This window comes from Pongo abelii, chromosome 12 (genome assembly GCF_028885655.2).
Source record: "Pongo abelii isolate AG06213 chromosome 12, NHGRI_mPonAbe1-v2.0_pri, whole genome shotgun sequence".
NCBI classification, from domain to species: Eukaryota; Metazoa; Chordata; class Mammalia; order Primates; family Hominidae; genus Pongo; species Pongo abelii.
This window is the reverse complement of record NC_071997.2, coordinates 69,647,642-69,659,856: the sequence shown is the minus strand read 5'-3', so window position 1 is coordinate 69,659,856 and position 12,215 is coordinate 69,647,642. Positions and strand designations below refer to the sequence as shown.

At 38.6% G+C, this 12,215-nt stretch overlaps 1 protein-coding gene across 50 annotated transcripts in view; it reads left to right on the top strand.

Annotated features, from left to right (window-relative positions):
- Positions 1 to 12,215, top strand: part of EHBP1 (EH domain binding protein 1) — a 375,583-nt gene that overhangs the window by 72,941 nt on the left and 290,427 nt on the right. For all 50 annotated transcript variants that reach the window (XM_054547478.1, XM_054547468.1, XM_054547488.1 and 47 more), the window contains one exon: positions 1,710 to 1,767. In XM_054547478.1, the coding sequence (XP_054403453.1) occupies positions 1,710 to 1,767 (58 nt within the window). The remainder of the gene's footprint in view (positions 1 to 1,709; positions 1,768 to 12,215) is intronic.

Below are 12,215 nucleotides of genomic sequence, written 5' to 3'. Positions count from 1 at the left end.
CACAGGGCCAAATGCACATAGGGTCTAGATAGATCATTTTAAGGAGTGAAGCTGGTCAGGTGTGAAGCAGTTGGTAGTGTTGGAGGCTCTCCTAATCTGGACAGCATAGGCCTTGTTTAAAGGCATTTAAATAAGAACTTTTTAAAAGAGTTTAAGTTTAAAATAAAATAGAATACTCTTTCAGTCAAGTAAACCTGTAAAATTCAACCTGCAAGGGCCAGTTGGTGGTACCTTCAATGTAAGAGCCCAGCATAGGATGATAAACAAGGAAAAACTGTAAGATAGCATTTCTATAAAAGTACTGTTGAAATATAATTTCAGAGTTGAAATTGTGCTGGAGCAGTGGAGATGAGAGCATAAGTGAAGAGGTTAGTGCAGTAATCTAGGTAAAATGTTCTGGCAAGCCATCAGTGTTTTCAAATGAGGTAGCTTACATTTGTTGGCTACTGTTCTCCTCTTGTTAACTTGCCATCATTGATCATACCTTCTTCCCAACCCCATCTATCATGTTGTTATACTGCACCCCATTCTTACTCACTGTACTTGTGCTAGTGCAGGTTTCTGTGTTGAACAAGGTGTTTTTTTGTTTTTCTTTTTACGGTTGTTTGTTTTTCCATTGGTATAACTCTCTCTAGATAGCAGTATAGGTTTGTAGGTGGATCACTGAGTGAGGAGTTTAAGGCTGGAGGCCTTTTATGTATATATATATATATATATATATGTATTAAATGAAATAGAAGGAAAGGTTATCTGCTGAAAGCAAGGGATTCCAGTGTAAAATGAACACGACATAGAAAGTGGTGAAGGTCAACAAGATGAATATGACGTTCATTTCTTGGTTAAGAAGCTTTTATCTAAGATTTTTTTAAATGAAAATTTAAGTAAAATAAGTGATAATCATAATCTTGATGTTTTTCATAAGAACAAAAGAGAACTTAGTTGTATTAAGTTGATGCAAAAGTAATTGCGGTTTTAGTCATTAAAAGGAATGGGAAAAACCACAGTTACTTTTGCACCAGCCTAATTTTACATGAAAATGTATTATTTTTGTTTGACTTTATATTAGTGGAAGATAGAGAAGAGAAATCTGAGATTAGAAGACCTATATTTCAGTCTTGGTTCTGCCAGAGCTTTTGATTATTTAACTTAATAGTCTTAAGCTTAATTAAAATAGGGATAATAGTATATACCTTGCCTATTTTTTCAGTACCGTATTGTTTTTAATGAAGATTGAGATGATTGGCTATAATAATGTTTTAAAAACCACAAGCATTGTTCATGAGATATAGAGATGCAAAAGTAGTGAATTCATAGATTTAAATTATTTTGCAAGCGCCCTTTTTATGCCTGTTTACTTCACATTAAAGGGGATAATGTGTTAGAAGTATGGTGTTAATTTCTGGAGAAGATATGTGTGTGCTTTTTTTCTTTTTAAAATAGTAACCAGTTCTAAATATTTTATTTTACTTGGTTTCTCCCTGTGATTTAACTTGCTAAAGTATTGTTAGAAAAGGACATGGAGGAAATATTAGTTGTGCAAATTAGGTCACATGTGTAGTTAACATCTACTATATTTGATAGAGCTTTATTGTAACAGTAGCTGCTTTATGTAACCTAAAGCAGATGACATTTTTGCCCTTTTAAAGGCACTAAAATGAAACTTTATTTATTTAAGATAAATTATGTTTAACTTTTTTTCTGTTTGGCAGGCAACCAGATAAACTGGTGGTAGTTTGGACCAGAAGAAGCCGAAGGAAGTCTTCTAAGGTTAGTGTATTTTCTAAATTTCTTACCTAATTGTTGAATACAAATTAGCAAACTGCTCTGGTTCCAGTGTAGAATATTTTAAAATATTACTTAAGTTTTTTTTTTTTTCTTGATTGTCTACTGAAAATGGATTGATCAGATGCTATAATCTTTTAACTGCTTGTTCTTAAAACGGGAGCCAGATACCTGAGTTTTGGTCCTGGATTTGGTAATTGCTATGGTTTGAAAAAAATCAGGTGTTGCCAATGTAATAGAATAGGTTGGTGCAAAAGTAATTGCGGTTTTGCCTTAAAAGTAATAGCAAAAACTGCAGTTACTTTTGCACCAACCTAATATAAGGAGGTGGGGGGGCCTTTAAGAAGTGATTAGGGTAAGGACTTCTCCCTTGTGAATTCAATTAGGCATCCTTATAAAAGGACTTGATAGAGGGAGTTTGTTTCCCTTTTGCCCGTCTGCCTTCTGCCACATGAGGATGCACTAAGAAGGCCCTCACCAGATGCCAATGCCTTGATCTTGAACTTCTAGCCCTTAGACCTGTGAGAAAATAGATTTCTGCTCTTTATTTATTCCTCAGTCTGCGGCATATTGTTACAGCAACACAAATGGACTGAGACAGTAGCCTTGAATAACATAATAGTTAAGTAACTTCTCTGTACTACAGTGTTAAGAATTAATGATTAAACAGGTACCACTTACAAAATTGTACCTAAGATTAATTTATTTAGATTACAAGATGACGAAGTTAGGGCACTCTTAAGGAGTACGAGTTATCTGAGTCTGTTACTGGGGTGCAGAAGAGGAGTTGGATTTTTCAAAGATTTTAATTTCTTTTAGTACTGATAATTTTGTTTGTGGGGAGTGGAACAGAATTTTATAATGTTCAATAACAGTTCTACAGATATTTTAAAAATTCTATCCTGGCAAGATTCTATCCTTATGCCTGTAATCCTGGCACTTTGGGAGGCCAAGGCAGGAGGATCACTTGAGGCTAGGAATTTAAGACCAGCCTGGGAAACGTAGTGAGACCCCATCTCTACAAAAACGAAAACAAAAACAAAATTAGCCAAGTGTGGTGATGCACCTGTAGTCCCAGCTACTCAAGAGGTTGAGGTGAGAGGATTGCTTGAGCCCAGGTGTTTGAGGCTTTATTGAGCTAGGATTGTGCCACTGTAGTCCAGCCTGGGTGACAGAGTGAGACTGTCTCTAAAAACAAAATTCTGTTCTAAAATAAATGTGACTATATTTTTTATTAGTATACAGTGACCACAAGAATGTTTATTGAATGTTGGTTTTTCTACAAGTAGACCTGTATGAAGAAAACTTTATTAGTTTTAATTGAAATCCTACAATTTTCTGTATTTAAATTTTTTTATTTAGGGCCTCTTTTCAAGTCTTTTATTTTTATTGAGCTAAAACTTACATATGTGTAATACACAGATCTTAATTTTATAATTTAGTAAGCTTTGATCAATATGTATACTTGTATAATTACCACTTCTGTAAAGATACAGACTGTTTTCATCACTTTTTTCTTTTTTTTTTTTAATTATACTTTAAGTTCTAGGGTACATGTGCACAACGTGCAGGTTTGTTACATATGTATACATATGCCATGTTGGTGTGCTGCACCCATTAACTCGTCATTTACATTAGGTGTATCTCCTAATGCTATCCCTCCCCCCTCCCCCCACCCCACAACAGGCCCCCTGTGTGTGATGTTCCCCTTCCTGTGTCCAAATGTTCTCATTGTTCAATTCCCACCTATGAGTGAGAACATGCGGTGTTTGGTTTTTTGTCCTTAAGATAGTTTGCTGAGAATGATGATTTCCAGCTTCATCCATGTCCCTTCAAAGGACATGAACTCATCCTTTTTTATAGCTGCATAGTATTCCATGGTGTTTATGTGCCACATTTTCTTAATCCAGTCTATCATTAATGGACATTTGGGTTGGTTCTAAGTTTTTGCTATTGTGAATAGTGCCACAGTGAACATACATGTGCATGTGTCTTTATAGCAGCATGATTTATAATTCTTTGGGTATATACCCAGTAATGGGATGGCTGGGTCAAATGGTATTTCTAGTTCTAGATCCCTGAGGAATCACCACACTGACTTCCACATGGTTGAACTAGTTTACAGTCCCACCAACAGTGTAAAAGTGTTCCTGTTTCTCCACATCCTCTCCAGCACCTGTTGTTTCCTGACTTTCTAATGATCGCCATTCTAACTGGTGTGAGATGGTATCTCATTGTGGTTTTGATTTGCATTTCTCTGATGGCCAGTGATGGTGAGCATTTTTTCATGTGTCTGTTGGCTGCATAAATGTCTTCTTTTGAGAAGTGTCTGTTCATATCCTTCGCCCACTTGTTGATGGAGTTGTTTGTTTTATTCTTGTAAATTTGTTTGAGTTCTTTGTAGATTCTGGATATTAGCCCTTTGTCAGATGAGTAGGTTGCAAAAATTTTCTCCCATTCTGTAGGTTGCCTGTTCACTCTCATGGTGGTTTCTTTTGCTGTGCAGAAGCTCTTTAGTTTAATTAGATCCCATTTGTCAATTTTGGCTTTTGTTGCTATTGCTTTTGGTGTTTTAGACATGAAGTCCTTGCCCATGCCTGTGTCCTGAATGGTATTGCCTGGGTTTTCTTCTAGGGTTTTTATGGTTTTAGGTCTAACATGCAAGTCTTTAATCCATCTTGAATTAATTTTTATATAAGGTGTAAGGAAGGGATCCAGTTTCAGCTTTCTACCTATGGCTAGCCAGTTTTCCACCTATGGCTAGCCAGTTTTCCCAGCACCATTTATTAAGAAGGGAGTCCTTTCCCCATTTCTTGTTTTTGTCAGGTTTGTCGAAGATCAGATGGTTGTAGATGTGTGGTATTATTTCTGAGGGCTCTGTTCTGTTCTATTGATCTATATCTCTGTTTTGGTAGCAGTACCATGCTGTTTGGTTACTGTAGCCTTGTAGTATAGTTTGAAGTCAGGTAGGGTGATGCCTCCAGCTTTGTTCTTTTGGCTTAGGATTGTCTTGGCAATGCAGGCTCTTCTTTGGTCGCATATGAACTTTAAAGTAGTTTTTTCCAATTCTGTGAAGAAAGTCATTGGTAGCTTGATGGGATGGCATTGAATCTATAAATTACCTTGGGCAGTATGGCCATTTTCATGATATTGATTCTTCCTATCCATGAGCATGGAATGTTCTTCCATTTGTTTGTGTCCTCTTTTATTTCGCTGAGCAGTGGTTTGTAGTTCTTCTTGAAGAAGTCCTTCACATCCCTTGTAAGTTGGATTCCTAGGTATTTTATTCTCTTTGAAGCAATTGTGAATGGGAGTTCACTCATGATTTGGCTCTCTGTTTGTCTGTTATTGGTGTATAAGAATGCTTGTGATTTTTGTACATTGATTTTGTATCCTGAGACATTGCTGAAGTTGCTTATCAGCTTAAGGAGATTTTGGGCTGAGACAATGGGGTTTTCTAAATATACAATCATGTCATCTGCAAACAGGGACAATTTGACTTCCTCTTTTCCTAATTGAATACCTTTATTTCTTTCTCTTGCCTGATTGCCCTAGCCAGAACTTCCAACACTATGTTGAATAGGAGTGGTGAGAGAGGGCATCCCTGTCTTGTGCGAGTTTTGGAAGGGAATGCTTCCAGTCTTTGCCCATTCAGTATGATATTGGCTGTGGGTTTGTCATAGATAGCCTTTATTATTTTGAGATACTTCCCATCAATACCTAATTTATTGAGAGTTTTTAGCATGAAGTGTTGTTGAATTTTGTCAAAGGCCTTTTCTGCATCTATTGAGATAATCATGTGGTTTTTGTCTTTGGTTCTGTTTATATGCTGGATTACATTTATTGATTTTCGTATGTTGAACCAGCCTTGCATTCCAGGGATGAAGCCCACTTGATCATGGTGGGTAAGCTTTTTGATGTGCTGCTGGATTCAGTTTGCCAGTACTTTATTGAGGATTTTTGCCTGGATGTTCATCAGGGATATTGGTCTAAAATTCTCTTTTTTTGTTGTGTCTCTGCCAGGCGTTGGTATCAGGATGATGCTGCCCTCATAAAATGAGTTAGGGAGGATTCCCTCTTTTTCTATTGATTGGAATAGTTTCAGAAGGAATGGTACCAGCTCCTCCTTGTACCTCTGGTAGAATTCGGCTGAGAATCCATCTGGTCCTGGACTTTTTTTGGTTGGTAGGCTCTTAATTATTGCCTCAATTTCAGGGCCTGTTATTGGTCTATTTAGAGATTCAACTTCTTCCTGGTTTAGTCTTGGGAGGGTGTATGTGTTGAGGAATTTATCCATTTCTTCTAGATTTTCTAGTTTATTTGTGTAGAAGTGTTTATAGTATTCTCTGATGGTAGTTTGTATTTCTGTGGGATCGGTGGTGATATCCCCTTTTTCATTTTTTATTGCATCTATTTCATTCTTCTCTCTTTTCTTCTTTATTAGTCTTGCTAGCAGTCTATCAATTTTGTTGATCTTTTCAAAAAACCAGCTCCTGGATTCATTGATTTTTTTGAAGGGTTTTTTGTGTCTCTATCTCCTTCAGATCTGCTCTGATCTTAGTTATTTCTTGCCTTCTGCTAGCTTTTGAATGTGTTTGCTCTTGCTTTTCTAGTTCTTTTAATTGTGATGTTAGGGTGTCAATTTTAGATCTTACCTGCTTTCTCTTGTGGCATTTAGTGCTGTAAATTTCCCTCTACACACTGCTTTGAATGTGTCCCAGAGATTCTGGTATGTTGTGTCTTTGTTCTCATTGGTTTCAAAGAACATCTTTATTTCTGCCTTCATTTTGTTATGTACCCAGTAGTCATTCAGGAGCAGGTTGTTTAGTTTCCATGTAGTTGAGCGGTTTTGTGTGAGGTTCTTAATCCTGAGTTCTAGTTTGATTGCACTGTGGTCTGAGAGACTGTTATAATTTCTGTTCTTTTACATTTGCTAAGGAGTGTTTTACTTCCAACTATGTGGTTAATTTTGGAGTAAGTGTGGTGTGGTGCTGAGAAGAATGTATATTCTGTTGATCTGGGGTGGATAGTTCTGTAGATGTCTATTAGGTCTGCTTGGTGCAGAGCTGAGTTCAATTCCTGGATATCCTTGTTAACTTTCTGTCTCGTTGATCTGTCTAATGTTGACAGTGGGGTGTTTAACTGTCCCATTATTATTGTGTGGGAGTCTAAGTCTCTTTGTAGGTCTCTAAGGACTTGCTTTATGAATTTGGTTGCTCCTGTACTGGGGGCATATATGTTTAGGTTAGTTAGCTCTTCTTGTTGAATTGATCCCTTTACCATTATGTAATGGCCTTCTTTGTCTCCTTTGATCTTTGTTGGTTTAAAGTCTGTTTTATCACAGGCTGGGATTGCAACCCCTGCCTTTTTTTGTTTTCCATTTGCTTGGTAGATCTTCCTCCATCCCTTTATTTTGAGCCTATGTGTGTCTCTGCACGTGAGATGGGTTTCCTGAATACAGCACACTGATGGGTCTTGACTCTTTATCCAAATTGCCAGTTTGTGTTTTTTAATTGAAGTAGTTAGCCCATTTACATTTAAAGTTAATATTGTTATGTGTGAATTTGATCCTGTCATTATGATGTTAGCTGGTTATTTTGCTTGTTAGTTGATGCAGTTTCTTCCTAGCCTCGATGGTCTTTACAATTTGGCATGTTTTTGCAGTGGCTGGTACCGGTTGTTCCTTTCCATGTTTAGTGCTTCCTTCAGGAGCTCTTGTAGGGCAGGCCTGGTGGTGACAAAATCTCTCAGCATTTGCTTGTCTGTAAAGTATTTTATTTCTCCTTCACTTATGAAGCTTAGTTTGGCTGGATATGAAATTCCGGGTTGAAAATTCTTTTCTTTAAGAATGTTGAATATTGGCCCCCACTCTCTTCTGGCTTGTAGAGTTTCTGCTGAGAGATGTGCTGTTAGTCTGATGGGCTTCTCTTTGTGGGTAACCGACCTTTCTCTCTGGCTGCCCTTAACATTTTTTCCTTTATTTCAACTTTGGTGAATCTGACAATTATATGTCTTGGAGTTGCTCTTCTTGAGGAGTATCTTTGTGGTGTTCTCTGTATTTCCTGAATTTGAATGTTGGCCTGCCTTGCTAGGTTGGGGAAGTTCTCCTGGATAATATCCTGCAGAGTGTTTTCCAACTTGGTTCCATTCTCCCCGTCACTTTCAGGTACACCAATCAGATATAGATTTGGTCTTTTCACATAGTCCCATATTTCTTGGAGGCTTTATTCGTTTCTTTTTATTCTTTTTTCTCTAAACTTCTCGCTTCATTTCATTCTGTTGATCTGCAATCACTGATACCCTTTCTTCCAGTTGATCGAATCGGCTACTGAAGCTTGTGCATTTGTCACGTAGTTCTTGTACCATGGTTTTCAGTTCCATCTGGTCATTTAAAGATTTCTCTACACTGGTTATTCTAGTTAGCCATTTGTCTAATCTTTCTTCAAAGTTTTTAGCTCCTTTGCCATGGGTTCGAACTTCCTCCTTTAGCTTGGAGAAGTTTGATCGTCTGAAGCCTTCTTCTCTCAACTCGTCAATGTCATTATCCATCCAGGTTTGTTTCGTTGCTGGTGAGGAGCTCCGTTCCTTTGGAGGGGGGAGAGGCGCTCTGGTTTTTAGAATTTTCAGCTTTTCTGCTCTGTTTTTTCCCCATCTTTGTGGTTTTATCTACCTTCGGTCTTTGATGATGGTGACGTACAGATGGGGTTTTGTTGTGGATGTCTTTTCTGTTTGTTAGTTTTCCGTCTAACAGTCAGGACCCTCAGCTGCAGGTCTGTTGGAGTTTGCTGGAGGTCCACTCCAGACCCTCTTGCCTGGGTATCAGCAGTGAAAGCTGCAGAACAGCGAATATGGCTGAACAGCAAATGTTGCTGCCTGATCTTTCCTCTGGAAGCCTTGTCTCAGAGGGATACCTGGCCGTGTGAGGTGTCAGTCTGCCTGTACTGGGTGGTGCCTCCCAGTTAGGCTACTTGGGGTTCAGGGACCCACTTGAGGAGGCAGTCTGTCTGTTCTCAGATCTCAAACTCTGTGCTAGGAGAACCACTACTCTCTTCAAAGCTGTCAGACAGGGACATTTAAGTCTGCAGAGGTTTCTGCTGCCTTTTATTCAGCTATGCCCTGCCTCCAGAGGTGGAGTCTACAGAGGCAGGCAGGCCTCCTTGAGCTGTGGTGGGCTCCACCCAGTTCGAGCTTCCTGGCCGCTTTGTTTACCTACTCAAGCCTCAGCAATGGTGGGCACCCCTCCCCCAGCCTTGCTGCTGCCTTGCAGTTCAATCTCAGACTGCTGTGCTAGCAATGAGCAAGGCTCCATGGGCGTGGGACCCTCTGAGCCAGGAGCGGGATATAATCTCCTGGTGTGCTGTTTGCTAAGATTGTTGGAAAACCGCAGTATTAGGGTGGGAGTGACCTGATTTTCCAGGTGCTGTCTGTCACAGCTTTGCTTGGCTAGGAAGGGGAATTCCCTGACACCTTGCGCTTCCCGGGTGAGGAGATGCCTTTCCCTGCTTCAGCTCACGCTCGGTGGGCTGCACCCACTGTCCTGCACCCACTGTCCAACAAGCTCCAGTAAGATGAACCCAGTACCTCAGTTGGAAATGCAGAAATCACCCGTCTTCTACATCGCTCACGCTGGGAGCTGTAGACTGGAGCTGTTCCTATTCGGCCATCTTGGAACTGCCCCCACTTTTTTCTTTTGTTCCTCTTCAAGGCAGTTCCCAACCCTCAGAGGTGAACACTGTTTTGATTTTCTGTCACCATAAGACTAGTGTTGCTTGTTCTTGAGTTTCATGTAAAATAGTACAGTAGTACAGTCAGGCTTGTTTCGCTTGACATAACGTATTTGAGATTTGTTCATGCTGTTTTGTGTTTTGGTAGTTTATTTGTTTATTGCTAAGTAGTATTCCTCTATGCAAATATACTACAATATGATTATCTCTTCCTGTGTTGATGAACATTTGTTTTTTTTTTTTTTTCCAGTTTTTTACTCTTGTGAATAAAGCTGCTATAGACATTATTGTACAAGTGTCTTTGGGGAAAAGTATTTTTTAATCTTGGGCATATCCCAAGGAAAGGCATAACCAGGTAATAGGGTAGGTTCATTTTTAACTTGTAAGAAATTGCCACACACTCTCACCAGCAATATTGAAGAGTTTCAGTGGCCTCACATCCTGAGCAGCAGCATCTTTAAAGCATATGTTTATAGTTTGAGAGCATTATAATTTGAATGCTTTCTTACCATTAACATACGAGAAGGGGTTCTAAAAAGAAACGTAACATTTGTTGGTCATTATAAGCTTTTGTGGGAAGGACCAATATAAGTTTATCCACTAAGTATAATAGGTGAATATGACTAGACCTATAAATTTTAGAAATAGCCTCTAAATGTTTTTAGTTATCAACAAAAAATGATTTATCTCTTTTAATAATTAGCTTGAATGCCACATTCAGGGCTTGAAAAAAAATTAGATAGCAATTATTTTCTAAGAGAAAATGAGAAACATAAGGAAATACGTTAGATTATAGGTCAATTAAGAATACCCTGGCTGGTTGAGGTGGTTCACGCCTGTAACCCTAGCACTTTGGAAGGCTGAGGCAGATGGATCACTGGAGTCCAAGAGTTCGAGACCAGCTTGGGCGACATGGTGAAACCCCCTCTCTACAAAAAAAAAAAAAAAGAATACCTATATTTGATGTTTGATATTCTTTTTTATTTCATTGCATTTACATTGCAGAGATTGAAAAGTCAGTCAAATAATTTCTCTGTTAGGTCCAGATTCTTTTTCATATTGTATCAAACATTGTTTGAATCCAGAATGCAAACATATGAGGCTACAGGTTGATTTTCTTAGAATATAATATTTTCTAGAAGAAATTACATATTGTTGGATGAATTTTCCATTTGTAATGCTCTTAACATTTTAAAATCTTTCCTGAATACGTTAGAATCATTGTGATTTCTCTTGAAACACAGATGTACTTCTTGTGAAAAGTTAGTATGATGCAGTATGTTAATGTATTTATGAAAATGCTGTTTTAGGCTGGGCATGTTGGCTCGTGCCTGTAATCCCAGTATTTTGGGAGGCCAAGGCAAGTGGATCACCTGAGGTCAGGAGCTCTAGACCAGCCTGACCAACATGGTGAAACCCCATCTCTACTAAAAATACAAAATTAGCTAGACGTGGTGGCACATGCTTGTAATCCCAGGTACGCGGACACTGAGGCAGGAGAATAGCTTGAACCCGGGCGATGGAGGTTGCAATGAGCTGAGATCGTGCCCTTGCACTCCAGCCTGGGCAGCAAAAGCGGAACTCCATCTCAAAAAAAAAAAAAAAAAAAAAGACAGAAAATGCTGTTTTATAAATTGTACATAATAAGCTAAATAGGGAAATAAAAATAAGTTCCAGGAACTATGAAGGAAATGATTATATTATTATAAAAGTTAAGCAACTGAAAAAGAAATCTTGAGAGTGAGATCCATGACATTTCAGAATGATTGAAAAACGTTTGTTTCCAGCTGCTAAGTTAGCTATCAGTTATGTTAAATCTAAAGACTAGAACCACTTTTTATTCTGAAAGACCTTTCTGTTTTCTGATGCTTTTCCTTTAAAATATACATTACTTGCTGCTAAGTATCATTGAACTCATGTAGGAGGAACAAATCTCTGCAACTATTGGTCAGAAAATATATATCTATTTTAAGACACGATCTTACTTGTTTCCCAGGCTAGAGTGCAGTGGTATGATCACAGCACTGCAGCCTCAACATCCCTGGGCTCAGATGATCCTCTGACCTCAGCCTCCCAGGCAGCTGGAGAGGCGTGCACCACCATGCTAGGCTAATTTTTTGTTTTTTTTGTAGAGACGGGATTTCACCATGTTGCGCAGCTAGCAGAATATATTCTAGTTTTTACTTTGTACTATGTTTTAGAAAGAGTTTGAACTACATGATAATCATTTCTTTTTCTTTTTTTTTTTTTTTTTTTTTTTTTTTTTGAGGCAGAGTCTTGCTCTGTCGCCCAGGCTGGAGTGCAGTGGGATGATCTTGGCTCACTGCAACCTCCGCTTCTTGGGTTCATGCAATTCTCCTGCCTTAGTCTCCTGAGTAGCTGGGATTACAGACATGCGCCACAATTCCCAGCAAATTTTTGTGTTTTTAGTAGAGACGGGCTTTCACCATGTTGTTCAGGCTGGTCTCGAACTCCTGATCTCAAGTGATCCACCTGCCGCAGCCTCCGAAAGTGCTGGGATTACAGACATGAGCCACCATGCCCAGCTACAATAATCGTTTCTTTTTGGCATCTGTGTAGCTTACTATTTTTCTTTCCTGATTCTCAGTATATTATCTATTTTTATTTTTAAATAGTGGATTAAAATTTAGAATTGACACCCAGATAAGTCAGTTCATTACCTGATTAGACAATAAAATAATAAGACAC